We start from the raw sequence: 27,243 nt of genomic DNA, 5'->3' as shown, positions 1-27,243 counted from the left end.
TAAATTCAGGCTGTAACACAACAAAAAGCAGAAAAAGTCAAGGGGTGTGAATACTTTCTGAAGGCACTGTACATCAAGGTAGAAGAGGTAATATAATGGTTGTTATCATTGAATTGCAAGAGTCCAATATTGAGTCCCATAATCAATCATCACTCCAGTGAATACCAATGAGATACAAAATTAATACATTCCAGGGAGTTCAATACATACAGTAGCGGCCAAATATTGTCACCCTTGCACTTTTCCTAAATACTTCTCTATTTCTTCTCAAATAAATTACATTTAAATAAAACTTTGTCACCACACCTTGTTATTGGATTTTCAACATTGCAGAACCACATTTATTTTTGCTAACTTAAGTTTACAATTTAATTTAGAAAATAAAGACAAATGGCATGGACAAAAGTATTGGCACCCCAGAGCCAGTACTTGGTTAGACCAACTGCCAACAGGTGCTTCTTGTAGCCATTAATGAGCTTGCTGCACCTTTCTACTGGCAATTTGGCCCACTCTTCAGCAGCAAACTGCTCTAATTCTTCAATGTTTGAGGGATGCCCTCCACCAACTGTTACTTTCAGATCTCGCCATACGTTTTGGATGTGATTCAGATCTGGACTCTTCGCCTACCACTCCAGAACAGTCCAGCATCTCTTACTGAACCATTCCTGGGTGCTTTTTGACATGTGTTTGTGGTCGTTGTCCTGCTGGAAGACCCACAACCTTCAATGGAGACCCAGTTTTTGGACACTGGGTTGAACATTGGACTCAAACACCTGATAATCTGCTGATTTCATGATGCCATACACACTTTCAAGGCCCCCCAGTACCAGAGGCAGCAAAGCAAACCCACATCATTATCAAACCTCCCTCATCTTTAATTGTGTTCTTTTCATTGAATGCTTAATTTGGTTGTCAATAAACACAGCACTGATCTGTATTGCCAAAGAGCTCTAATTTTGTTTAATTTGTCCACAGAATTAAGGCTTGTTTAGATGGGTTTTTGAGAAGTTCAATCAGGCTATCTTGTGTCTCCTTCAGCAGTTGGGTCTTCCTATTTTTACCTACGACCAAATTAAGCATTCAAAGATGGGGGAGGTTCGATAATGCTGTGGGGTTGCTTTGCTGCCTCTGGTACTGGGGGCCTTGAATGTGTGCAAGACACAGTATCATGAAATCAGCAGATTATCAAGGTGTTTTAGAGTCCAATGTTCAACCCAGTGTCAAAAAACTGTCTCTGTTGAAGGTTGTGGGTCTTCCAGAAGGACAACGACCCCAAACACACATCAACAGCACCCTGGAATGGTTTAAGAAGAAATGACGGACTGTTCTGGGGTGGCCAGCGAAGAGACGAGATCTGAATAACATCCATAACCTATGGCAAGAACTGAAAACAGCAGTTGGTGGAGGGCACCACTCAAACATTGAAGAATTAGAGCGGTTTTCTGCTGAAGAGTGGGCCAAATTGCCAGTAGAAAGGTGCAGCAAGCTCATTGATGGCTACAATAAGTATGTGTTGGCAGTTATCAAAAGTTATTTCAATTTCAATTTATTTGAGAAGAAATAGGGAATTATTTAAGAAAAGTCCAAGGGTGCGAATATTTTGGGCCGCAACTGTACGAGTGAGTAATGGAGCAAAAGACACCCTGTCTACCCAACAACAAAGGAAAGTGGAAGATAATTTACTTATGCATGTACTATTTATGTGAGTTTAAAGCCTAATTTGAACAGGGCCCAAAGCCAACTTCATATGATAGTGGATATTACAATGTTTAATGCAGTACAAAGTCCAGCTGTAAAAAGAAGGGAAGAAAGCAATGTGGAGGAAATTGAGAGTCAAATTGGTACCTGTGTGTCTTTATGAACTCACACCTCTAATCATGTCATCATTATTTTCATTTCAAAATCATTACCTGTCCATCTCAGATTGGTTTTTGAATACTACAAAATCAACCTTCTGATTAGAGTGTAAACAACTCCTGTTCCGTGTCGCTCCATTCCTCCATTCAGCAAAGGATCAGCTCTGATCAGTGGCTGGGATTCTGATTGGTCGCTCCCGGCGTGAAGCTGACCCATGACTCCCCCCCGCCCCCCCGTCAGGCAGTGGAGAAGGTGAAGCGGGTGACGTGGCGGTACTCCTCCCCTGGTCTCAGCAGAGAATCGGGGAACAAGGCCTGTTCATAAACATAGGGTCACAGGGTCAAGGTCACATCTGAAGGACACAGGAGGTTCACATTGAAGACAGAAGCAAGGTTTCTGTCTGTGTTGTTGGTGCGAAGGCTTTTGGGAGAGCCGTGGGCAGGCTAAAACGGGTTGCTAGGGGCATACAACTATAGAATTGGATGCTAGGAGGTTAGGAGTGAATATGGAGGAAGTATTTCTGTTGGGCCAAAGTGTCACATGACAGACAGCTGCATTGAGTATCTCAATGTGAGGTTCAATGGATGTGCTGAACCAATAAACACACCCCACTGGGCACAGACGTCAATTCAACGTCTATTCCACGTTGGTTCAACCAGTGTATGCCCAGTGGGACACGAACTAACGTACGCACGCACACATGCTGTTTCCCATCACATGGACATGACATGGTCAGGTTTAAGGAACTGGAGAAGAAGTATCTGAACAGAAAAAGGGAACTGAGGTTAAAACATGGGTTGGCTGACATTGTTTAGTCTGAAAAAGACAAGAGGCAGAGTTCAGTTCAAACCTCTCCAACTGAGAGCGTGGGTGTGTGTGGGTACCATGCTCTCCTCATCTCCTGTTTTGACTCATCCTGCCCCCTGTCTTCCCACCCTCACTCTCCATTCCTCCCCCTCACCCTGTTTGCTCCAACTGCAGTGTTTTCTGGCTCCCGTATGCGCAGCGGTTTGATACTGTATGTATGCAAATGAAAGTGCTTCTCAATCTGTCATTTGCCTGCGCACTTTGTTTTTGAGCTCAATCCAATGCAAATGGCCGTATCTCTGCATGGGTCTCTGCCTCTCCTACAGTACAGAAGAGCAGGATCAGGGGCCAGAGCTGGCGCTAGCGAACTCTGAATGTGACCCATGTAGCGGCCGGCAACTCAAATGGCTGTAATTACCGGCCAGCCCACCCACCAGCAGCTATTCAACTCTCTTCGCTATAGCTGTATCCAAACTACCAAGACGGCAATATTTTAAGGGTACTGTATACATGGAGAACAGCTAGTCTTTAAATGCAGGCATATGTGACTCTGGTTGTTATTGACTGATGCAGTGGTTAGAGATGTTGGGGTGGCAGGTAGCTTAGTGGTTAAGAGCGTTGTGCCAGTAACCGAAAGGTTGCTGGTTCTAATCCCCGAGACGACTAGATGAAAAATCTGTTGATGTGCCCTTAAGCAAGGCACTTAACCCTAATTGCTCCTGTAAGTCGCTCTGGGTGAGAGCATCTAATAAATGACTAAAATGTAAAAATGTAAATGGTGTTTTTAGCGTTTTGGACAAATGTGCCTTTTTCTATTCAGCACCAACCTTTCAACACAGGTCAAAGAGGGCCTTGTATTAATTGACCATATATGGAAATTTGATCCACTGGTGCTAGAGTATATATGTATTTAGGGATGTGTGTGTGTGCGTGCCTTCATGAGTGCTTGTGATTCCCTCTGTTTAAGCTAGCCTTGTTAGCCAGGTTTCAAACACTCTTGCATATGCAAATACCCACATACAGTACATAAACATTTGGAAGCACAGAAATGGGGCTCATAGACCTGCACAGTTATACTGGTCCTTCTTCCTGCTCATATTTAATTCACTCTACTGACACTGTAGGCAAGAAGAGAAGCTGTGAAACTAATCTCCACAAGGCTAGCACAGCAAGAGGAATGGAGGAACAGGATTTATGGAAATCAACCTCATGCAGCCTTCTCCTACTTAAAAGGCCAGTCTTCCAGCCCAGAATTCAATTTATCAAGGTTTTGATATGGATGGATGGAAAGACAAAGGGAGCCTAGAGAGAAAGATGGATAGAGGTGAGGCAATAACGCGCAGGGCAGGCGAGAAAGAAGAACAGAGAGAGAGGAAAAGTGATGGAGAGAGAAAGAGGAAGAGAGAGAGAGATGGGGAGGAGAGAGAAGAGACAGTCTAGGCGAGAGAATGAGTTACAGTGAGGAGAGGAGAGGAGAGAGGAGTATACAGTGCTCAGTAAATCTTTCATGGTCTCCATAGCAGGCACTCCCATTATACGCTGATGCTGTGATTACTCAAGCAACAATTACTGCCATAAATCTGCTGGCAGCACAGGGGGCCAGCAGAGAGAGAGGGGCGGAGTGCATTATAACTACAGAGGAGGATTGGACAGTCTTCACATTTTGCTGCCTTAAAATGAAATCTAATAAGGGATTACATTAGATTTTTTCCCTAGAGATCTACACAACCTACTCCAACCTACTCCACAAGTGAAGAAGGTTATAGAACATTTTCCAAATTAATAAAATAAACGAAGATGTCTTAATTGTGTATGTCTTGATGTCTTCACACCCCAGAGTTAATACTTGGTGGAAGCACCTTTGGTAGCCATTAAAGCTGTGAATGATTTTGAATAATATTCTACCAACTTTGCACAACTCTTAGCTAGGGCTGTGGCGGTCACGAAATTTCAACAGCCGGTGATAGTCAAGCAAATAACTGTCTGTATCACGGTAATTGACCGCTAATTAACAAACACATTTAGCATCTCCTGGCTTCCACACATAGCCTACAAGCCACTGATGCAGACTTTTGGAACATCTACATTTTAAAAAGTCAAATAAATCCATGTAATATAGCCTACACCTTCACAATAAATCCATTATTTATTTTAGACAGGTCTAAAGGATCATGATATGAAGAAAATGTAGTCTATTTCAGAAGAACAGAATAGCATACTCTGAGTTGTCCTTATGTTAGGCCCTGCTCTGGCTATGCCATATGGCTGTGGGCTACACTAGTTCATTTAGCAGACAAGATTTTCTTAAAATTAGGGTGAAAATTATCTTCCCCAAACTTGAAACTCTCGCACTGCTTATGTATGCCAGTTAGGCTCTACACCCCTTGTAAAGCGGATTAATGTGCTTAATTTTAAGAAGTTATTTGGCCACTTTAGTTGTGATACAAACCTTATCAAAACATACAGGCCTATGGGCTAGGCAACATGAGGTGTGCGACTATGATTCGAAAAAGTAGCAAAAAAAAGGCATTGTTTCTTGCCTTATGCTGGGCATCATTCACAAGTGATAATATATCATTCACAAGTGATTGGCTAATATTGTCACACATCAGACAATTCTTGATTTAATCTAGTCTTTACATATACTAAATAATATGTGTGAAATTCATTTTGATTTAGAATGGACCATTATCATGCACCTGTCTCGAATCAGGGTCAGGGGAAAAAATAAATGTAATCTCTGCACTTAAATAGCGAATGGAGGATGCTTTTCCGGTGGTTCATTTTCATGCCAGCTAGGTAGGCTATACTCCTGTTGTAAAAATAAGCAATGTGCTTAATATTTCCTTAATATTACGAAAGTTGAGAAATAAATATAGTAGGCCTAGCCTATAGAAAGCTGATGGGATCCTCTTTTTAATAGAGGCCATCATTCTGTTTTCTCACGCAATTGCATAGCCTATAGAAATGTTGCGCAACATGAGCTCATGGGCTCTCATTAAGTGTTTGATTAGATTTTCTATTACATTTGCATTGATGTCAGAGTGATTAGAGGGACAAGAGTGCTGAGTACCAGGCAGTTAGCAAGTTTGGTAGGCTACTAATGACCATCAGCAGTATCAGAGCTAATTAACGTGACTAAACGGTCACATGGAATTTGACAGCCTTCATGACTCGTGACCGCCGGTGTGGCGGTAATACGATCACCGCAACAGCCCTACTCTTAGCGCAACATATGTCAATTATTTTGGGTCAAAATTGCTCAAGCTCAGGTGGGTTTTCCTTTAATGTCTTACCTGGGCTTTGCTCCTTATACAGTACCAGTCAAAAGTTTGGACACACCAACTCATTCAAGCTTTTTATAAACCATTTTCTACATTGTAGAATAATAATGAAGACATCAAAACTATGGAATAACACATATGGAATCAATATATTTTAGATTTTAGATTCTTCTAAGTAGCCACCCTTTGCCTTGATGACAGCTTTGCACACTCTTGGCATTCTCTCAACCAGCTTCATGAGGTAGTCACCTGGAATGCATTTCAATTAACAGGTGTGCCTTCTTAAAAGTTAATTTGTGGAATTTCTTTCCTTCTTAATGCGTTTGAGCCAATCAGTTGTGTTGTGACAAGGTAGGGGTGGTACACTGAAGATAGCCGTATCTGGTAAAAGACCAAGTCCATATTATGTCAAGAACAGCTAAAATAAGCAAAGATGAATGACAGTCCATCATTACTTTAAGACATGGTCAGTCAATCTGGAAAATTTCAAGAACTTTGAAAGTTTCTTCAAGTGCAGTTGCAAAAACCATCAAGCGCTATGATGAGTCCAAATTGAGATTTTTGGTTCCAACCGCCGTGTCTTTGTGAGACGCAGAGTAGGTGAACGGATGATCTCCGCATGTGTGATTCCCACCGTGAAGCATGGAGGAGGAGGAGGTGTGATGGTGCTTTGCTGGTGACACTGTTGATGATTTATTTAGAATTCAAGGCACACTTAACCAGCATGGCTACCACAGCATTCTGCAGCGATATGCCATCCCATCTGGGACTATCATTTGTTTTTCAACAGGACAATGACCCAAAACACACATCCAGGCTGTGTAAGGGCTATTTGACCAAGGAGAGTGATGGAGTGCTGCATCAGACAACCTGTCCTCCACAATTACCTGACCTCAACCCAATTGAGATGGTTTGGGATGAGTTGGACCGCAGAGTGAAGGAAAAGCATATGGGGGAACTCCTTCAAGACTGTTGGAAAAGCATTCCTCGTGAAGCTGGTTGAGAGAATGCCAAGAGTGTGCAAAGCTGTCATCAAGGCAAAGGGTGGCTACTTTGAAGAATCTCAAATATAAAATATATTTTGATTTGTTTAACACTTTTTTGGTTACTACATGATTCCATATGTGTTATTTCATAGTTCTGATGTCTTCACTATTATTCTACAATGTAGAAAATAGTAAAAATAAAGAAAAACCCTTGAATGAGTAGGTGTTTCCAAACTTCTGACTGGTACTGTATATTTATTTTGATCCTGACAAACTTCCCAGTCCCCGCCGATGACAAGCACACCCATAACATGATTATGCCACCATAATACTTGAAAATACAGAGGGTTTTAATCTGTGTTGTATTGGATTTGACCCAAACCAGTAGTTAAAAAATTGCAGAATTACTGAAAAGGCCCAGTGCAGACAAAAACATGTTTTTCCTGTGTTTTATATATATTTCCATAATATGGAGGTTGGAATAATACTGTGAAATTTTGAAAATGATGATAATGCCCTTTTAGTGTATGAGCCATAAAAAAAATATAAGTATTTGACCCCCTCTCAATCAGAAAGATTTCTGGCTCCCAGGTGTCTTTTATACAGGTAACGAGCTGAGATAAAAGACACCTGTCCACAGAAGCAATCAATCAGATTCCAAACTCTCCACCATGGCCAAGACCAAAGAGCTCTCCAAGGATGTCAGGGACAAGATTGTAGACCTACACAAGGCTGGAATGGGCTACAAGACCATCGCCAAGCAGCTTGGTGAGAAGGTGACAACAGTTGGTGCGATTATTCGCAAATGGAAGAAATACAAAAGACCTGTCAATCTCCCTCGGCCTGGGGCTCCATGCAAGATCTCACCTCGTGGAGTTACAATGAGAACGGTGAGGAATCAGCCCAGAACTACACGGGAGGATCTTGTCAATGATCTCAAGGCAGCTGGGACCATAGTCACCAAGAAAACAATTGGTAACACACTACGCAGTGAAGGACTGAAATCCTGTAGCACCCGCAAGGTCCCCCTGCTCAAGAAAGCACATATACAGGCCCGTCTGAAGTTTGCCAATGAACATCTGAATGATTCAGAGGAGAACTGGGTGAAAGTGTTGTGGTCAGATGAGACCAAAATCGAGCTCTTTGGCATCAACTCAACTCGCCGTGTTTGGAGGAGGAATGCTGCCTATGACCCCAAGAACACCATCCCCACCGTCAAACATGGAGGTGGAAACATTATGCTTTGGGGGTGTTTTTCTGCTAAGGGGACAGGACAACTTCACCGCATCAAAGGGACGATGGACGGGGCCATGTACCGTCAAATCTTGGGTGAGAACCTCCTTCCCTCAGCCAGGGCATTGAAAATGGGTCGTGGATGGGTATTCCAGCATGACAATGACCCAAAACACACGGCCAAGGCAACAAAGGAGTGGCTCAAGAAGAAGCACATTAAGGTCCTGGAGTGGCCTAGCCAGTCTCCAGACCTTAATCCCATAGAAAATCTGTGGAGGGAGCTGAAGGTTCGAGTTGCCAAACGTCAGCCTCGAAACCTTAATGACTTGGAGAAGATCTGCAAAGAGGAGTGGAACAAAATCCCTCCTGAGATGTGTGCAAACCTGGTGGCCAACTACAAGAAACGTCGGACCTCTGTGATTGCCAACAAGGGTTTTGCCACCAAGTACTAAGTCATGTTTGGCAGAGGGGTCAAATACTTATTTCCCTCATTAAAATGCAAATAAATGCGTTTTTCTGGATCTTTTTGTTGTTATTCTGTCTCTCACTGTTCAAATAAACCTACCATAAAAATGATAGACTGATCATTTCATTGTCAGTGGGCAAACATACAAAATCAGCAGGGGATCAAATACTTTTTTCCCTCACTGTATCACTTCCTCCTCCACTTTTTCTCTTCAAATTGACCCTCAGAAAGAAGACCTTGTCATCAAATAATTATTAGATAACTGTGGTATTACATACCCTATACTGTACATCGATAGGCATTTAACTCAGTGTCCACATGTGTATTCATGTCTTTCATTGGAAGGCCCTCCCTATAAGCCTTGCAGACAGAAAGCATTGTAACAACAAGTACTTTCCCTGAGTATTGAACAAGGGCTGACCCCATTTAGTCGACTGTTCGATTGTTAGGCTGTTGGTCGTCCAAGAGTTTTTTAGTCGAGCAGTAACATATATTTTATGATGCACAAGACACCTGTCTGATTCGCGCCTGTCTCAGTGGACTAGTCCATTGCGGCGGCCACGGGGATGGCACATTCCATCACTCTGATACTGAAATTGTATATGGTTATATTATGTAAAAATAATGGTGCAACACTAATAAATCTAATATTATTTTATAACAAATGCGCTTTCTCCCGCATTGAATACGGTCGCTGTCTGCGGTTTTGAAACATTATCTTCAGTGCGCCATAGAATTGGCACCTTTCCCTATGTTGCTATGTGCATAATAGCAAAGTTAACCAACACATTGGGATTGAGAACAATGTGGCGGAGGCAGCAGCAGCAGAGACAAGGAAACATCCCTTGCCTATCCTAATTATCTAAGAAAATTGAGGAGAGAGGAAACCCCAATTTAATTAGGTCTATAATCAATAGCCTTACTGTTAAAAGTACCTGGCTTTATAAATCATCCATGTACAGTTGAAGTCGGAAGTTTACATACACCTTAGCCAAATACATTTCAACTCAGTTTCACAATTCCTGACATTTAATCCTAGTAAATCCACCAAGCCTCATGCAACGGCAAAATATCAGATAAAGCAATTTCACAGATTTGTCTGTTTTTAATCTTTGATATGCTATAAAGGCTTTACACATATTTTTTTCGTTAGAACAGACTCGCTGTCATTTTTTTTAACACAGTGTGACCATCGGTCTCGTTCTTGAGTCATTTGTGTGTCTTAATTATTTAATCAAACAGTATGCTTAAAGCATCAGACAAGCTCAGTGCATAATGTAGTTGATTTTATTCAAACACATCGGGTGTGTCTGCCTATATATGCAAAAATACGTTTAAACATTTTGACCAATCGATTGGTCGAAAGAACAGGACGACTCTCGGTCGACCAAGATTATTATTATTATTTTTATTTTTTTCGGGGACAGCCCTAGTATTACGTTCTCATTGTCGCCAGAGCCCCTAACCCCTGTAGCATGCAATGTAATAGAGTGCTTTGACTTCTTGTGCTCTTGATTCATTGGGCACCATCAGCTTATCAGTGAGCTGGCTGCCTTTGGCTAGAGTTACAGTCCTGCATGGCTGAGCTGACCAGCAGTTCACTAGTACAGTTTTACACAGAGGTTGGAAATACAGTATAGAGAAACCAGAGACTGCATCATGGACTGCATGGAATTATTATTGAAACATTTGCCCTTGCTCCGTACATGTACACTTTGGCCCCTGTAATCATGCATTTTAAAGAACCAGACATTTGTTATTGATATACCTTTAAATGTGATGGGGTTTTGTTATTTGTGTGCTGCAGAAAGCAGCAAATCCTATACACTGATTATACAAAACATTAAGAATACCTGCTCTTTCCATGACATAGACTGACCAGGTGAATCCAGGTGAAAGCTATGATCCCTTATTGATGTCACTTGTTAAATCCACTTCAATCACTGTAGATGAAGGGGAGGAGTCGGGTTAAATAATGATTTTTAAGCCTTGAGACAATTGAGACATGGATTGTGTATGTGTGCCATTCAGGGGGTGAATAGGCAAGATATAAATTGAAGTGCCTTTGAACCGGGTATGGTAGTAGGTGCCAGGCGCACCGGTTTGTGTCAAGAACTGCAATGCTGCTGGGTTTTTCACGCTCAACAGTTTCCTGTGTGTATCAAGTATGGTTCACCACCCAAAGGACATCCAGCCAACTTGACAACTGTGGGAAGCATTGGAATCAACATGGGCCAGCATCCCCGTGGAACGCTTTCGACACCTTGTAGAGTCCATACACCGAAGGTGTTCCTAATGTTTGTATACTCAGTGTATACTGCCCATATAGACAGCATGACTGCGTGTCTATAACATACAATCTCTACAAGAATGAGACACGCAGGCACACACACACACAGTTACACACAAGCACACACACACACACCTTCTCTATTCCCTCTCTCCCTCTCCTTCCATCTGTAAAGTGGCCTCTTCCCCTCCCACACACTTGACCACAATCGATTTCCCATGATTCCAATCTGTGCTCTTACAAAATCTCCATGAAACCACAGAACCTGTCCTCTGCTCTTACACAACCTCCCTCAACTCCTTTACATCCACATTATCTGCACCATGCACTTGAATCTCCTCTATTCACCAACACACAATCTCTACATTATGCTTTTACTGTCTATACACCAACTACAATCTAGTCACGTCATTCTAGCCGTTAAACGTTTATGCTCTCATGTACAACAACTTCGAACTGTAACTGACTCCTATTACGTTTTGGTTCCGCTTTAGCATTTAACTCCTACTTTATAGCTAATCAAAGCATTACACATAATTACAAAACAAGTGAGTATGATTCAACATATAAAGGTCTGTTGATCAGTATAAGCCCTTTGATTTTACTTTAATGAAAACATCTGTATGTAACTAAACTGCTGAGCATTTGCAATGTTAGATACAAAGATAATATAATGAACTTCTAGGCTTAATTTTTCAGTAGCAGTGTCATTTATCATTTAGTTAATGAACACATCATTACCATCGTACCTTAACAGTAGTTATTCAAAAATACTAGAGTGATTAATTAATAAGTCAAGTCTTGTTAGAGATAATGGGCTGTGAGGAGAAGGCTCAGGAACAATTAAATTGTGTGTGCGTGCGTGTGTCTTAGCAGCCTGCCTTGCAGTGATTTAAATGCATGTGGACCCACCAGACTGCCCATCATAAAGAGAAGACCAGTACTGACAGTGTTTAATGTTCCTTGTCAATACAAAGTCTACAGCCGCAGTAGTTAAGCTCATAGGCCATTTGCAAACCACAACTGTGGCTAAACATCGACTTTCATTCTGCAAGTATTTCCATAGTTGATCTCTATGGTTGCAGCCTACACAGACTACTATTATTGAACCATGGCCAAATTAGCAGGCTCTTGCTCTCCCCTCTACCACTGATCTACTCCATATATTAGTGAAGGACTACCTCACAGGACAGCGTACCTGGTTGACAGCGTCAGGCCAGTTCTGTGTCTCCAGGCAGAAGGCACTGTGTTTAGGGTAAGAGGCCCCACCCTTTCCTTTGAAAGAGCCATCCAGGAAGTTGGCTGTGTAGAACTGGACACCGGGCTGAGTGGTGCTGACCTCCAGAACACACCCACTCGCTGGGTGAAATACCCTAAAGAGACAGAGGGAGGGAGGGCAGAGGTGAGAGTAGGATAGGAGAGAGACACAGTCACTCGCTAATCCAAGGTTGTACATTTACATTTTAGTCATTTAGCAGACGCTCTTATCCAGAGCGACTTACAGGAGCAATTAGGGTTAAGTGCCTTGCTCAAGGGCACATCGACAGATTTTTCACCTAGTCGGCTCGGGGATTAGAACTAGCGACCTTTCGGTTACTGGCACAACGCTCTTAACCACTAAGCTACCTGCCGCCCCATTAGCTAGGGCACTGTGCAGTGTTCATGCATTTTCTAAGTTGCTCTGCAAGACCACTACTGATGCTTTATAGAGAAACACCAAGACTGCAATGCCTTGCGATGCAGTGCCCACTGTACAGCCCAACATAGTGTGGCCTCACCTTGCACACACACGCTCTGTCCAAGCATCTCCAGGTGATGACAGGCAGAAGTTGTGGTCGAACCCAGGCCCAGGCACTTCTTTCAGCCGTGGGCCAATCAGAACTGGCCTCCGAAGGTCAAAGGGTGTGCTCTCCACTGATCTGACCTCGCCTGTAGACAGAGCAGGGATAGAGCTGGGTATGTCAGTTTTGACATGAATAGGGCTGAGGACTTGGACACAGCACCGTAATTAACTGGCAAACATCCAACACCAATAGGCTTTAAAATTCATTAAATAGAGATAGAAAATGAACTGAGAAACACACGCCTCACTATTTAAACAGTGAGGATATTTGATTATGTCAAACCATTAAAATAAACCACCATTAGGCTCCAAATTCCTCTGAACTTATTCTCCCTTTCCTTTAGGAAAACCTTCGTAACATACCACTGACTAACAGAGTGACACTTTGGGAGGTGGTATGAAGGACAAACAGCCTCTTTCTCCCTGACAGCGTACTAATGTCAGATAACATTCTCGGTCTTAATAAACGCTGAGCAACTCAAAGGCTTCTCAGAGAGCCTCCCTGCCCCCAAACCACCTCCTCGTTGATCCCCTTGCAATTTCACAGGCCAAAAATATCGCCATGACGAAGGTGGCTATCAATCAGATCGGCTTCCTCATTTATCCAGTGCCTCAACAAGAACTGAGATAGGAAATTAAACTACAATAGTGACATGATACAGAGGGCCTTTCACATGCACAAAAAGCACAATCCAAACAGACAACACAGAGAAGAAACAAATACAACCACAAAGGTGACTTAATTAAGTGAATTACGTAGGGAAAAAAAAAAAGTGAAGCCTCCTCAAGGTTCAATCAAGTAGAAAACTGGTTTGTGGGATGTATTCTAGTCTGGTTCAGTGAATTGTAAACTGGTTTTGAGTGTTTAGGGGCTGTTGGTATAATGCTTGATGTTCTGGTATGGTAAGAGGCATCTTAGTATGGACTAGAGGCAGCAGGTGCATTTGTTTGGTTGGAGGGGGGTTGGGGGTGGATGGGATAATGGATTCTAGATTAGTGTCTGGGTTTCCATTCCGATTTCGATTCAATTTTATGTTTTCTCAAGGACACAATCTCTCATTTCCTCTCTCTATCTGAAGGTATCAGTCAGGGTTCACCTCTGACCACCTGACCTCTAACCCCTAGGCCATTCAAAATGAAAAACACACAGGTGTTCCAACAGCCTCTTACTCTCAATTTCAAATAAACAAACCCAGAGGCATCAGATGGACCAAGCAGAAAATGTATCTTGACTCTCCATGGACTAACATTTACTCTAAAGCCCAAAGCCCAATTTACTGCGGCTCCAAACCGACTCTAAAAATAAACAGTCATTAATTATTCTGTCTGCACCATTAGGCTGTCCCATGGGGCGGACTGGTAATTGAACTGTAATGAATGTGTTTATCTAAAGGTCTAAGAGCGCTTGGATAGGTTAATCTGGAGTACGTTAATGATTATTCTAAAACTCAACACAACAGCGTTAGACCTCTGTCTAGTAGCAACTGACAGTAACGGTCTCTCACCTTAAGGAGAGGAGAAATAGAGAGAGAGTGGAAAAGGGAATGAGACTGACATTGATAAAGACAGAGTCGGTAGAGAGAGATAGATAGAGAAGATAATAGATGACTCCTGTATTTAGGAGAAGAAGAACTGGCTGTCAGTCACTCTGCTATAATGGCCATTTATCCCTCCTACAAACTAAAAAAGACCAGGATTCACCATCCAGTCCTCAATACCTGTGGTATTACCATTCAAACGAGCCTGGCAACATTAACCAATAGCCCTAACCGACTTCTATTCTATTCGTTCCTAGAGAAAAGATGACTTATCTGTCCAAATCATTCACATTTATATTACGGACTGCTTTTGCGTAATTTAGGTACTCTAGGAAATGATGGAAAATCATTATTTCACACTACATTTTAGGCAGTGCTGTGGTCCCTCCACCCATGTGGGTGAAACATATCCGTTTCTCTGTGGCGTAACGTCACGCAGACATTGCTAATGGAGCGACGCTTGGACTCCCTACTAAATTATTACTGAGTCGGGCTGCTCTCCCCAGCTGCTCTCGCTCTGCTGATTAAGCCTGATGGAAGATTACAGCCCGAATCCCACCAATCTACTTCCATACTGTTGCACTGTGTTAAGTCTTTGACATCCAGTTAACAATCTATAGTCTTAGTCAGGCAGTCTAGTATTTTCTAGACTCATGCTGTGCCCTAAATGTTATACTAAAGTCAGAGAGAGGGAGAGAGAGTAAGATGACCTTTTGGATGAAATTGCTTTCTGCAATATAATAAATTCAGTCAACAGATAAAGTAGTTTTTTTTTATCAGTGTGTGTTGATGCCGATTTTTAAGGCTTTAACCTAAATAAAGCTTTCCCAACAGTTTCCCATTCTTTTTAACAGATTATAATTTGTATAGAGAGAAACAGTGTGAGGGCTCTGAAGCACACTCAATCTGTCCCTGATACTAAGATGAAGATTGAAGAGAAACCGTTTTCTGCTATCTGATGCATCTGACTCTCTAACATGCATCATCAGTTAGAGCAGTATTTCTGAGTTTGGAGAAGATTGTTATCACAAGTTTGCTCTCCTAGAACAGAGCCCACGGGTTGTCTGCAGGGTGAGGGTCACACACACACACACACACACACACACACACACACACACACACACACACACACACACACACACACACAGGTCAACACCTCATCCTCATTATACACCTCAACAGGGTAGGAGACGAGATGCACACAGAGTAAAGGCTAACTTGACAAAGTTATTCCAATTAAAAATCATTCAGTTGAGTCATGTTTTGTATGTCTGACCTGCTCGCTGCTGAGAGGTTGGGGTGAGGATAGGGCAGGTAATATTCTATCCATGTAATTATCCTACCTGGTATTTTACTTCTGAGAGCTTTTGAGACTATTCTATAAAAATCTGTTTTTTTCTCGTGATAAAAAATATCATTTATTTAAAGAAAATTGTATTTTTATCTCTTACCAGTGGGGATCATGGTGTCATCCACAGGCAGATATGTTGGAGCGCTGATGGAGACTTCATGGTCGTATATGTCAGCTGAGCCCTGCAGGCACACACAAGCACACACAGACGCACGCACAGACGTACACACACACACCATCAACACACAGCCTGGAGATATGTGCCTTGTTACCATGCTGATGGATGCTATCAAACAAAGTTTAGTTAGGGTCACATTAAAAAGCACCTCAATCTCAGCCCATGCACGCTCCTGAGACACTGTCACTCAGAACGTGCACTCTCTTGAAACACTTTCATTCAATAACCTCATTACCATTCTGTTGACAGCAGAAGAGATAAGGAGATACTGAGTAGGAGGTGTATCTGAATTCCACAACATAATGCCTGTGGCCAGTCAATAACCAATCATACTGCAATCCCACTACGATGTCTGATATGAAATACTGATACAGAAACAATACACAGTCAACAATATAGAAATAGTCTGCTTTTCTCTGCCACCAAGGAGCCTTACAGTGATTGGCTGGTTCGATCCATACATTTTTAACATGATTTCTCTACATATTACTGCATATTACATTGAACTTAGTACTACACGTACCCTAACACATTTAGAAACATAACTAACTTGTTATTGTTATTTTATTGTGTTACGATTTTCTTTTTATCTATTTGTTAATTTTCATACTTTTTTTCTTTCTCTGCGCATGTGACAAATACAATTTGATTTGAACTACACAGTAATTGTCTGAAAGAGGACAGCTCCTTCTCATGGTCCTACCTGTCCAGCCAGGTTGAAGTAGGAATGGTTGGTGAGGTTAATGGGGGTGGTTCTGGTGGAGCGGGCCTGGTACTGGATGCTCAGCGTGTCCCCCTCCAGGGTGTAGGTGACAGAGGCCTGCACCTCCCCGGGGTAATTCTGGTCCCCGTCTGGGCTGGTGAGGGTGAGCCGAACCCCCCCCTCCACACCCTCACTTGCCCATATCACCTGGAACACAGCACAGCACAGCACAGCACAGGGGCAATTCAATAAATAAATTACTTGCTCAAGGGCACCGACAGATTTTTCACCTAGTCGTCTCAGGATTCAAACCAGCAGCCTTTCGGTTACTGGCCCAACGCTCTTAACCGCTAGGCTACCTGCCGCTGTCAATTAGAATGCCAAATGCATGTGTTAGAGGAAATAAACACAGTTTTGTTTAGAAATTGATATCATCAATGATGATGATGACCGCTCCCGAGTGGCGCAGTGGTCTAAGGCACTGCATCTTAGTGCTAGAGGCGTCACTACAGACCCCCTGGTTAGATTCCAGGCTGTATCACAATCCGTCCGTGACTAGGAGTCCCATAGTGCGACGCACAATTGGCCCATTGTCGTCAGGGTTTGGCAGTCATTGTAAATAAGAATTTGTTCTTAACTGACTTGCCTAGTTAAATAAAGGTTAAATAAATAAATAAATCACTATCACCTGTGCTTTGCCATGCACAGCCAATAAACACGGGAACAATAACTCAATACTCGATGTGTGAGACACTCAGAGTTAATATTTCTGACACTGACAGACTTGTGAGAGCAGACGTCTAAACAACAGTTCTGCCTCTAATCCATGAGCTCATCCTGTAGGAACTGGAACTGAATTCAAATCTTACAAACAATGGAGCACCTTTGTTATCATCTCCCAGCATTATTGTGTTTGACCTTAATCCACCGTCTAAGTGTTCTGATCCACCATGGCCCACACTGCTGTTGCATGTCATAATGTCACTTTCAGTTACTAGAGAAGAAGTGAAAGAGAGAGAGAGAGAGAGAGAGAGAGAGAGAGAGAGAGAGAGAGAGAGAGAGGAAGGGAGGGACAGAGAGAGAGCGAGAGAGAGCTAGAGAGAGAAAGGGTGAGATGGAAAGAGACAGCTAGAGGGAAAGAAAGAAAGATAAGAGAGAGCGGTAGAGGGGTATAGAGGGAGGGAGGGAGGTCGGAGACGGATGAGGGTAAAATTGGTCATGGGAGGAACCTGTCAATAGGCAGCCTGAAGCACAAGGACATGATGTACTAACAATGAGCTAAAAATTAGGTAGCATGCATCTGCAAGGCTCTGATACATCTCCTGGAGCTAATCTTTTCTCTCGCCATCCTTCCTTCTACTCCCCCACTTTCTGCATGCCCATTCTCTCTCTCGCTTTCTTTCTGTACCACAGCAATTCTTCCACCTCTCTCTCAGTGGAGTGCACAGTCAAAACAAAAGTATTCGCTCCACTGACAGCAGCCAATGTCAAACACTGCCTGCAGTTAATGCGTAGCCCCTTTGATTGACAGCTGGCTCTGGCACTCTGTAGCCTATTCTCAGCTTTAAATAGGAATGTCATCAAGACTTAAAGTATGATGCCATCTTTTGTTTGCCGCTCCTTTTACCATCCATCAGTTTGTCATCTCCATCATGGTGCTACCAGTGCTATCTGCTATTTATAACTAGCAGCCCTTCAGGCTGATAAGTGATGAGTCATGATGTGATCTGGAGGACACCTGTGGCTTGGCAAAATGCTAATGCCTCACAAAAAGAACAAGAGTGGCCTCTGCATCTGTCTGTAAACAAATCTCTCCACGCTAATTGAGAGTGCAACAGTTGCTAAGTGACTACAGTTAGACCTGGTTGCCGTCTCTATTCAGCTATTACATTCCACTCCTTGCCACTCCATAACATAAGTCCACCGTGTCATTGTCGTGTGGCCTTGGTTTCTATCTACTACAGATGTAAATTAGATCAATCTGTGGTCCAAGACAAACCTCCACTGACAAACAGGTGTGTGAATTGAATAGTGACATTGATTTGTAACCAGAGGACTGCCAGCTGAGTTTAAAGTGTGGGATCAGGATTTTGGGCTCTTGAGGAATCCACTTGACCTGAAGAAACATCGGGCACTATGGGGTCTATGTGTGTATGAATAAAAAAGCCTGGATGAGACAGGATATGAATAATTCATGATGTTATCTCTTGTATCCTTGGTGATCGGAACAGGAATGATGACAATTTGAATTTATATCATGCAATTGCAGTGTTCTTGGCACCGCATGGATAATAGAGTCTGACCCCCGAGGTGAAAATGGAATGATGAATATGACTGATCTATTACAACTCATTCTGAGCTCTGGTTTATCAAATATGACTGCTCTTCCCCGGATTAAACAAAACATATTGTTTTAAAACTTGTTGAAAGAAAACTAGGACTTCTTTTGACTTTAACAATCTTTCTGTTGTTGTTGCTGTTATACCACATTTTCACACTTCTGATATATTCTCCCAGGGCGATGTAATCAAAGAGAACAATCTGTCTGTGAATATTCGCAGCAGACTTCAAAAGTGCTAATGTTTTATCAAATCTGTGAAAGACGGAGCTGAATCTGCTAAAAAGACTAACCACAGACATCTCACCAGCCAGATGGAACTATAGAAAGGCTGTTGTGTCTGTCCTCTCTCTAGACGGAAAGTCCAGGGGCTTAGACAGCTTTCTCTTTATGGAGCAGTTAGCAGACACTATAGCCGAGTGCTATTTCCAGGGGCCATTAGCTGAGTTTATAATGCCTATAATTGATTCAGTTGTAATGACGCAGCAGTGAACACTGAGGCCTACGGTTGGATGGTAATGGTGTTTTGTGCAGCACAGCTTAAAGTGGATCTATCCATGGCTTCCATACAGGGCTGATTAAAGGCATGTAGTGTGACCGACAGGGGAGAACACTCATAATGTGCTGACCACAGAGATAAACACAGGAGAGAAGCGTTATGTATGTGTAGCGGATTATTTAAATCATTCATATTCAAATGTTCATTTAAAAAAGTTGATTCTACTGCTGCAATGAGGCATTTACAGTCGTTCCCTTAGGGTTCTTTATTCCTGTGTATTCTCCTGAAGTCACAGTGCAGTGCCGAGCCGATATATGAGGAAAATTAAGGTAATCATTTAGAATGGACTGCACCTCCTACACAGAGCACTTATGGGCCAACAGGGCTCCTTCTGCGGAAGACTGATTATACCCAGGTGCTCTACAGAAAGGTTAAGAAAGTGTCTCCTGCCCACGGCCACAGTCATTCAGGTTAAGAAAGTGTCTCCTGCCCACGGCCACAGTCATTCAGGCTTTTAACAACACCAGGTTGCTGTCATCATGACAGAAAATACATTGATTACGCACTACCTAGACACTTCAATTGCTCTTTTGCACACTAGTTCAGCACTGTACTTTTTAATTGCCTACGCACAAATGTATTTCCTTTGGGGATTAATAAAGAATGATCTCAACTCATCTGTGTGTGAGAGTTGTCAATACAGTAGTCATGCTGACGTCTACACTACGGTACTTAAATAGTGTGAGTGAATCCTGTCTTATGTGAGTGCAGTCCATCGAGAACCTTCTACTTCCATTTTTATGGTGCAGTCTGTGTGCTTCCATGGTTTTGGTGGTTTTGGTGTTTGTTTTTACCTTGCTGAAGCCCCTCAGTCCTCCATGGAGAGCGTTAGGTCCATTATTGATGGCCAGTTGATAATCTTTCCCATCGACCACAAATCTGCCCTTGGCGATCCTATTGGCTACCCGGCCGACAACAGCGCCAAAGTACTTGGGGTTGGCCAGATAGCCTGCAATAAAACAGTTGAGCCGTGTCATTGTTTCTCATTCAAGAGTCACACAGATATCGCACATAAAACAGCACCTTTGCTCAGTGTTTACCATGCGCATCACATAAAACACTCTATAGGCTTTAATATTTGTAATAACACTCTTAGCAAAAATCTGCAAAAGCTACACTCTCTCTCTCACACACACACACACACACTCACACGGTTGGTGCAGGCTCTTTGCTTTTTAGTTGCCTTATCATTTCATCATCCTGTTCAAGTCTTCCCACCTTTCGGTTATTTTCAGAGGCTGACTTCTGTGTGTCTCCTGCTGACTTCAGTGTGTCAGAGACACACTCACATTAGTACTTTAAAACTCCTTTCATAAGTCATCAAGAGTTCACAAGGTCAAAGGTCTGATTATGCCCCCACTCCCAGTTCAGAGACTGCTTGAACTCATGTCAAACAATTTACCCATATTGAGCATAGGTAACATATGTTGAACACCAACCTGGTATCAGAGCATTTCATATTATTCTGTACGTAAATCTGAGACACTCCTTAACATTTGAGGATGTCTATCACCCATTTCGTATGATATGTAACAAATTACAATTCGTATGATATGTTAAGAATTTTCAAAACGTACAATATGTTATGAATTTTCAAAAACGGATGATATGTTACGAATTCTAGCTCGGTGGCTAACATTAGCTAACTGGCTAATGTTAGCTGGACTAGGTGTTAGGGTTAAGGTTAGGGTTAAGTTTAGGAGTTAGGTTAAACGGTTAGGGTTAGCTAAAAGGGTTAAGGTTAGGGGAAGGGTTAAGGTTAGAGTTAGGGGAACGGTTCACTAAAAGGGTTAAGGTCAGGGGAAGGGTTAGCTAACATGCTAAGTAGTTGCAAAGTAGCTAAAAAGTAGTAAATAGGTTGCTAATTAGCTAAAATGCTAAAGTTGTCCTTGAGATTGGAACTTGCAACCTTTGGGTTGCTAGACATTCATTGCTAGACGTAGTAAGTAGTTTAGGAGTTAGGTTAAGGCTAGATGAAGGGTTAGCTAACATGCTAAGCAATTGTGAAGTAGCTCAAAAGTAGTAAGTAGTTGAAAAGTTGCTAAAATGCTAAAGTTGTCCTTGATGAGATTTGAACTAGCAACCTTTGGGTTGCTAGATGTTCACGTTATATGCCCACCCATCCACCCTTGTTTTCGGTATGTAACCATATCAAACGTAACATATCATACTATTGAGTGTCCCGGATTTACGTTTACTTTGTTACGTCTAGTCTATGAGACCAGGCTGCGAACACTGGATACTTTGTTATTGCACTAAAACTAGTTAGCATTGGCTCGCAAAACTCTCTCTAAATTCCTTCATACTGGACACGGAGACATAAAAATGGTATCCACAAGTTCATCTGACTATGGGGAAGTAGATAAAGGCATCCTTGCCAAATCCCGAAGTATCTCTAAGTCCCTTAGTTAAGCAAGGAGGAATTCAAGATCAGCACTTACCATCAAGATCATCATAACCCAGAACGACGTCATTGACCTCTCCATTCTTGCCTTTACACTTGATGGCTGTTATGATGCACCCTAGTGTTATGATTTCCACTGTGATGTTGGACGATTTCAGGGTCCACTTCTTTACACGTCCTTCTCCCGGTACCTCACCGAATTCCTCCATTAGTACCAGTGCCATGTTGCCTGAACGTCAGACTTATCTTTGACACGATTTCTCACTTTGATCATATGAACTTGCACACGGAAATGTTTGTCGTCAATGGACAATAAAGAAACAATAGGCTGGTAACATTCACGAGAAACTTTGTTGCAAGTTCCAGATGGAAACATGTGCGTAGCCTGCAACACAAATCATGGACTTTGTACTTCAATGTAACATTTTTCAATGTTTATGATCTTTGCGTCCGTATTATATGACGTATTGATTGATGTCATCAGAAGAGGACAGAATATTTGTAGTTCTATACATTAACAGGAGTGTGAGGTTAGAGTAGTAGGCCTACATACAGTTCATATCAGTATATATATTAGTAAGTAAACTTAACTGTTTTCACACGATTAAGTAGACCCACTATCAATTTAATAATATACATTTTATTGAGAGATTACAGAAATGAATCAATTTGATATTTTTCAAGTTATCCGTTCCTGTAAACGACCTCGTCAGTCGTTTGTGTGGGTCCCAGATGCCCTTTCCTGATGGCCATTATGGCAGCACATGTTTTAGGCAGCTGTGCTCTTGCAGGATCTAATCCCATGGTCCACTGCATCTGATGATCTACTTTCCCTGTTGCTCGGCCATGCCTTCAGTAGAGGGCACAGAGGGCAGAGCCAGTCATCTCTCCACAAGGTATTTACACAGACAAACAGACAGGGTGTTGAGATGCCGTGAACAACAATGGGTTTTGTCATCTGGTGTGATGTAACAATTTTAACTCAACATCCACTTTACTGGAGATGTCATGTCACACCTGAGGGGCTTTTTCCTACCCACATGACAAAACAGACAAGTGCATTTCTATCATTCAACAACACATGGAAGCATTCTGAGGGTGGAGCACGGTGAGTGGTGTTTTTTAAAGCTCCCTCTCTTCCCTTCCTATCAGCAGCCGTGGTGGAGACCGAGGCCAAATTGGTTCAATTAAGATAATCATTATTTGAATCAGGTAGCAAACCACTCAAACTGAACAATCGTCTCAGACAGCCTCCTGAGACTGACAAAGAGAAAAAGAACCTTCAGTCAGAGAGAGAGAGAGAGAGAGAGGGGTGGGGAAAAAGGGACAGAACAGAGGGCTTAGCATCAGACTCAACACTGACAGATAGAGTACTGTCTCAAATTGAACACAGAGCAATTAATTGATTTATAATTATGTAAAATGCAATGCTTTACTCTTCTACACTGTGCTGATAACCAAAATTATCCCATCAAAGAAGTGTGTGTGTGTGTGTCTGTCTGTCTTTGTCTGATGTGTGTCTAACCACAGATATCTGTATGGGAACCATCAAAGAGAAAACTTCCCAGAATTGAGCTATCAGCTGAATCACATTCACAGTCTGAGCTGCAGCCCCTGCCATGATGTAGCCTGCTAATTCACCACTCACTGGCAAGGATGGTGTATCAGAGCAGCACAGTGACACTTTAATTTTCACATCACATGGATGGAGAATACTAATGTGTTGTGGTTTAGCTATACCTACCAACATGGAAACATTTGTCTGAATCACAGTTTCAGAGAAACCACTTAAGAGGCTCTGGCACTGGAATTATATGACAGAAAAGAGAGTGCCCTTTAGAAGATACAGACAGCATAGGAATCTGGTGTGCACTCAGCAGACTCTTTCATATTGGTATTTGATACATAGCAGCAAGCTTATTTCAAATAACTTCATACATACAGGACTGCCAACAGTTCCATTATCAAAATATGCCTTCATCAAAATACATGTTCCCCAGAGGTTTTGTGTGGACCGTCAGAGGAAAACATATTACTGCATTGATAATTTATTTATTAATCAGCACACAGATCTCTTAAAGCTGGCACATAAAAGGGTGAATAGATGTAATGTAAAATGTCCTAACCAAATGTATAATATAGCATGGTGTGTTGAGCCAAAATTCATTTTTATCAAACATTTGTATAAAACCGATGCTGTGTTTGTGAACTATGTTGAAGCGATTTTACATTACCATGGAAAAAAGGTTTAATTGTGTGTTTTGGTCACAATCATTATTTTAATGCAAATGCATTCACTTGCACTTGTGAACAAATACCTGCACAAATACCAGTCAGTGGTAAATGAGAGCAACCCCAGAGTTTAGTTCAATGGCTCCATCTATTGATAGGATGTGTTCATGACAAAACAACCCCCTGGGTATTTTGTTGCCATAGGCAATCGAGTTCACATTCTGTTTCCACTACAAGACCATGGTACTTGGCTACGGAGCAGCAAGAGGAACTGCCCCTCCCTACTAGGCTATGCTCAAACCCAACACCCCAACCCGAGTACTCCATTCTGTCACCTCTGGTCTCTTGGCCCTCCCACCCCCCTGACATCTGAAACCCTACCTCTTCAAAGAGTAACTTAAATAATTCCACAGCCCCCCCATATTAAAAAACGTGCCTTTTGTAAACTAACACTCGCACTTGTCATATGCTGTACTACTTTGTGTCAGACTATCCCCAGAAGCAGCTTGGTGGTGATGATTTCATCTCTAGGAGACAGAACGCGTCTCCTTCCTGAGCGGTATGAGGGCTGCGTGGTCCCATGGTGTTAATACTTGCATACTATTGTTTGTAAATATGAACGTGGTACCTTCAGGTGTTTGGAAATTGCTCCCAAGGATGAACCAGACTTGTGGAGGTCTACAATTTTTGTTCTGAGGTCTTGGCTGATTTCTTTTGATTTTCCCATGATGTCACGCAAAGAGGCACTGAGTTTGAAGGTAGGCCTTGAAATACATCCACAGGTACACCTCCAATTGACTCAAATGATGTCAATTAGCCTATCAGAAGCTTCTAAAGCCATGACGTCATTTTCTGGAATTTTCCAAGCTGTTTAAAGGCACAGTAAACTTCTGACCCACTGGATTTGTGATACAGTGAATTATAAGTGAAATAATCTGTCTGTAAACAATTGTTGGAAAAATTACTTGTGTCATGCACAAAGTAGATGTCCTAACCGACTTGCCAAAACTATAGTTTGTTAACAAGAAATTTGTGGAGTGGTTGAAAAACGAGTTTTAATGACTCCAACCTAAGTGTATGTAAACTTCCGACTTCAACTGTAACAATGATGCCTAAAACATGATTGTGATTAAACAATTCAATGAACAACTAAAAAAAGACACTTCATCATTTCACCCCCATAACTTGTTATTTGTTGTATTATATTTTCAGTTGTAATATTAAATCAGACTAAAGTTAGTCACTGAAGCTGTTGAGACATTGTTTATAAATTCGTTGGCAACTCTTAACCAAAGTCTACATTTCAATGATCCCTTTTAATAGTGATGGCATGATTTTCACATCAGCGTGTTCATTTCCTATTTTTTTACATTCTATATACAGTACCAGTCAAAAGTTTGGACACACCTACTCATTCCAGGGCTTTTCTTTATTATTTTCTACATTGTAGAACAATAGTGAAGACGTCAAAACTATGAAATCACACATATGGAATCATGTAGTAACCAAAAAGGTGTTAAACAAATCAAAATATATTTTATATTTGAGATTCTTCAAAGTAGCCACCCTTTGACGTGATGACAGCTTTGCACACTCTTGGCATTCTCTCAACCTCCTCCATGCTTCACGGTGGGAACCACACATGCGGAGATCATCCCTTCACCTACTCTGCGACTCACAAAGACACGGCGGTTAGAACCAAAAATCTCAAATTTGGACTCATCAGACCAAAGGACAGATTTCCACTGGTCTAACATTTACATTTACGTCATTTAGCAGACGCTCTTATCCAGAGCAATTAGGGTTAAGTGCCTTGCTTAAGGGCACAGACAGATTTTCACCTAGTCGGCTCGGGGATTAGAACCAGCGACCTTTCGGTTACTGGCACAACGCTCTTACCCACAGGTAGCTTACCCACTAAGCTACCTGAGATCCCAGATTGCTCATGTGTCTTGTCCCAAGCAAGTCTCTTCTTCTTATTGGTGTCCTTTAATAGTGGTTTCTTTGCAGCAATTCAACCATGAAGGCCTGATTCACGCTGTCTCCTCTGAACAGTTCATGTTGAGATGTGTCTGTTACTTGAACTCTGTGAAGCATTTATTTGGGCTGCAATCTGAGGTGCAGTTAACCCTAATGTACTTATCCTCTGCAAGAGGTAACTCTGGATCTTCCTTTCCTGTGGCGGTCCTCAAAAGAGCCAGTTTTATAATAGCGCTTGATGGTTTTTGAGACTGCACTTGAAGAAACTTTCAAAGTTCTTGACATTTTCCTGATTGATTGACCTTCATGTCTTAAAGTAATGATGGACTGTCGTTTCTCTTTGCTTATTTGAGCTGTTCTTGCCAAAGAAATTCCACAAATTAACTTTTAACAAGGCACACCTGTTAATTGAAATGCATTCCAGGTGACTACCTCATGAAGCTGGTTGAGAGAATGCCAAGAGTGTGCAAAGCTGTCATCAAGGCAAAGGGTGGCTACTTTGAAGAATCTCAAATATAAAATATATTTGGATTTGTTTAACACTTTTTTGGTTACTACATGATTCCATACAGTGGGGAAAAAAAGTATTTAGTCAGTCACCAATTGTGCAAGTTCTCCCACTTAAAAAGATGAGAGATGCCTGTAATTTTCATCATAGGTACACGTCAACTATGACAGACAAATTGAGAAAAAAAAATCCAGAAAATCACATTGTAGGATTTTTAATGAATTTATTTGCAAATTATGGTGGAAAATAAGTATTTGGTCACCTACAAACAAGCAAGATTTCTGGCTCTCACAGACCTGTAACTTCTGCTTTAAGAGGCTACTCTGTCCTCCCCTCGTTACCTGTATTAATGGCACCTGTTTGAACTTGTTATCAGTATAAAATACACCTGTCCACAACCTCAAACAGTCACACTCCAAACTCCACTATGGCCAAGACCAAAGAGCTGTCAAAGGACACCAGAAACAAAATTGTAGACCTGCACCAGGCTGGGAAGACTGAATCTGCAATAGGTAAGCAGCTTGGTTTGAAGAAATCAACTGTGGGAGCAATTATTAGGAAATGGAAGACATACAACACCACTGATAATCTCCCTCGATCTGGGGCTCCATGCAAGATCTCACCCCGTGCGGTCAAAATGATCACAAGAACGGTGAGCAAAAATCCCAGAACCACACGGGGGGACC

The 27,243-nt window shown here is 42.0% G+C and overlaps 1 protein-coding gene across 1 annotated transcript; it reads right to left on the bottom strand.

The window, feature by feature from the left end:
* Positions 1 to 22,278, bottom strand: galm (galactose mutarotase). The gene is made up of 7 exons (XM_041883742.2): positions 21,875 to 22,278; positions 20,228 to 20,382; positions 16,537 to 16,743; positions 15,756 to 15,837; positions 12,702 to 12,852; positions 12,122 to 12,296; positions 1 to 2,171 (listed from the first exon to the last, which is right to left on the bottom strand). The coding sequence occupies exons 1-7, from the start codon at positions 22,059 to 22,061 to the stop codon at positions 2,094 to 2,096; spliced, it is 1,035 nt and encodes a 344-aa protein (XP_041739676.1). The 5' UTR covers positions 22,062 to 22,278; the 3' UTR covers positions 1 to 2,093.
* Between the last annotated feature and the right edge of the window lie 4,965 nt (positions 22,279 to 27,243).

The sequence above is a fragment of the Coregonus clupeaformis genome, chromosome 1, assembly GCF_020615455.1.
Source record: "Coregonus clupeaformis isolate EN_2021a chromosome 1, ASM2061545v1, whole genome shotgun sequence".
NCBI lineage: Eukaryota > Metazoa > Chordata > Actinopteri > Salmoniformes > Salmonidae > Coregonus > Coregonus clupeaformis.
Note: the sequence above shows the minus strand (reverse complement) of the source record. Positions and strands in the feature narration are given on the sequence as shown.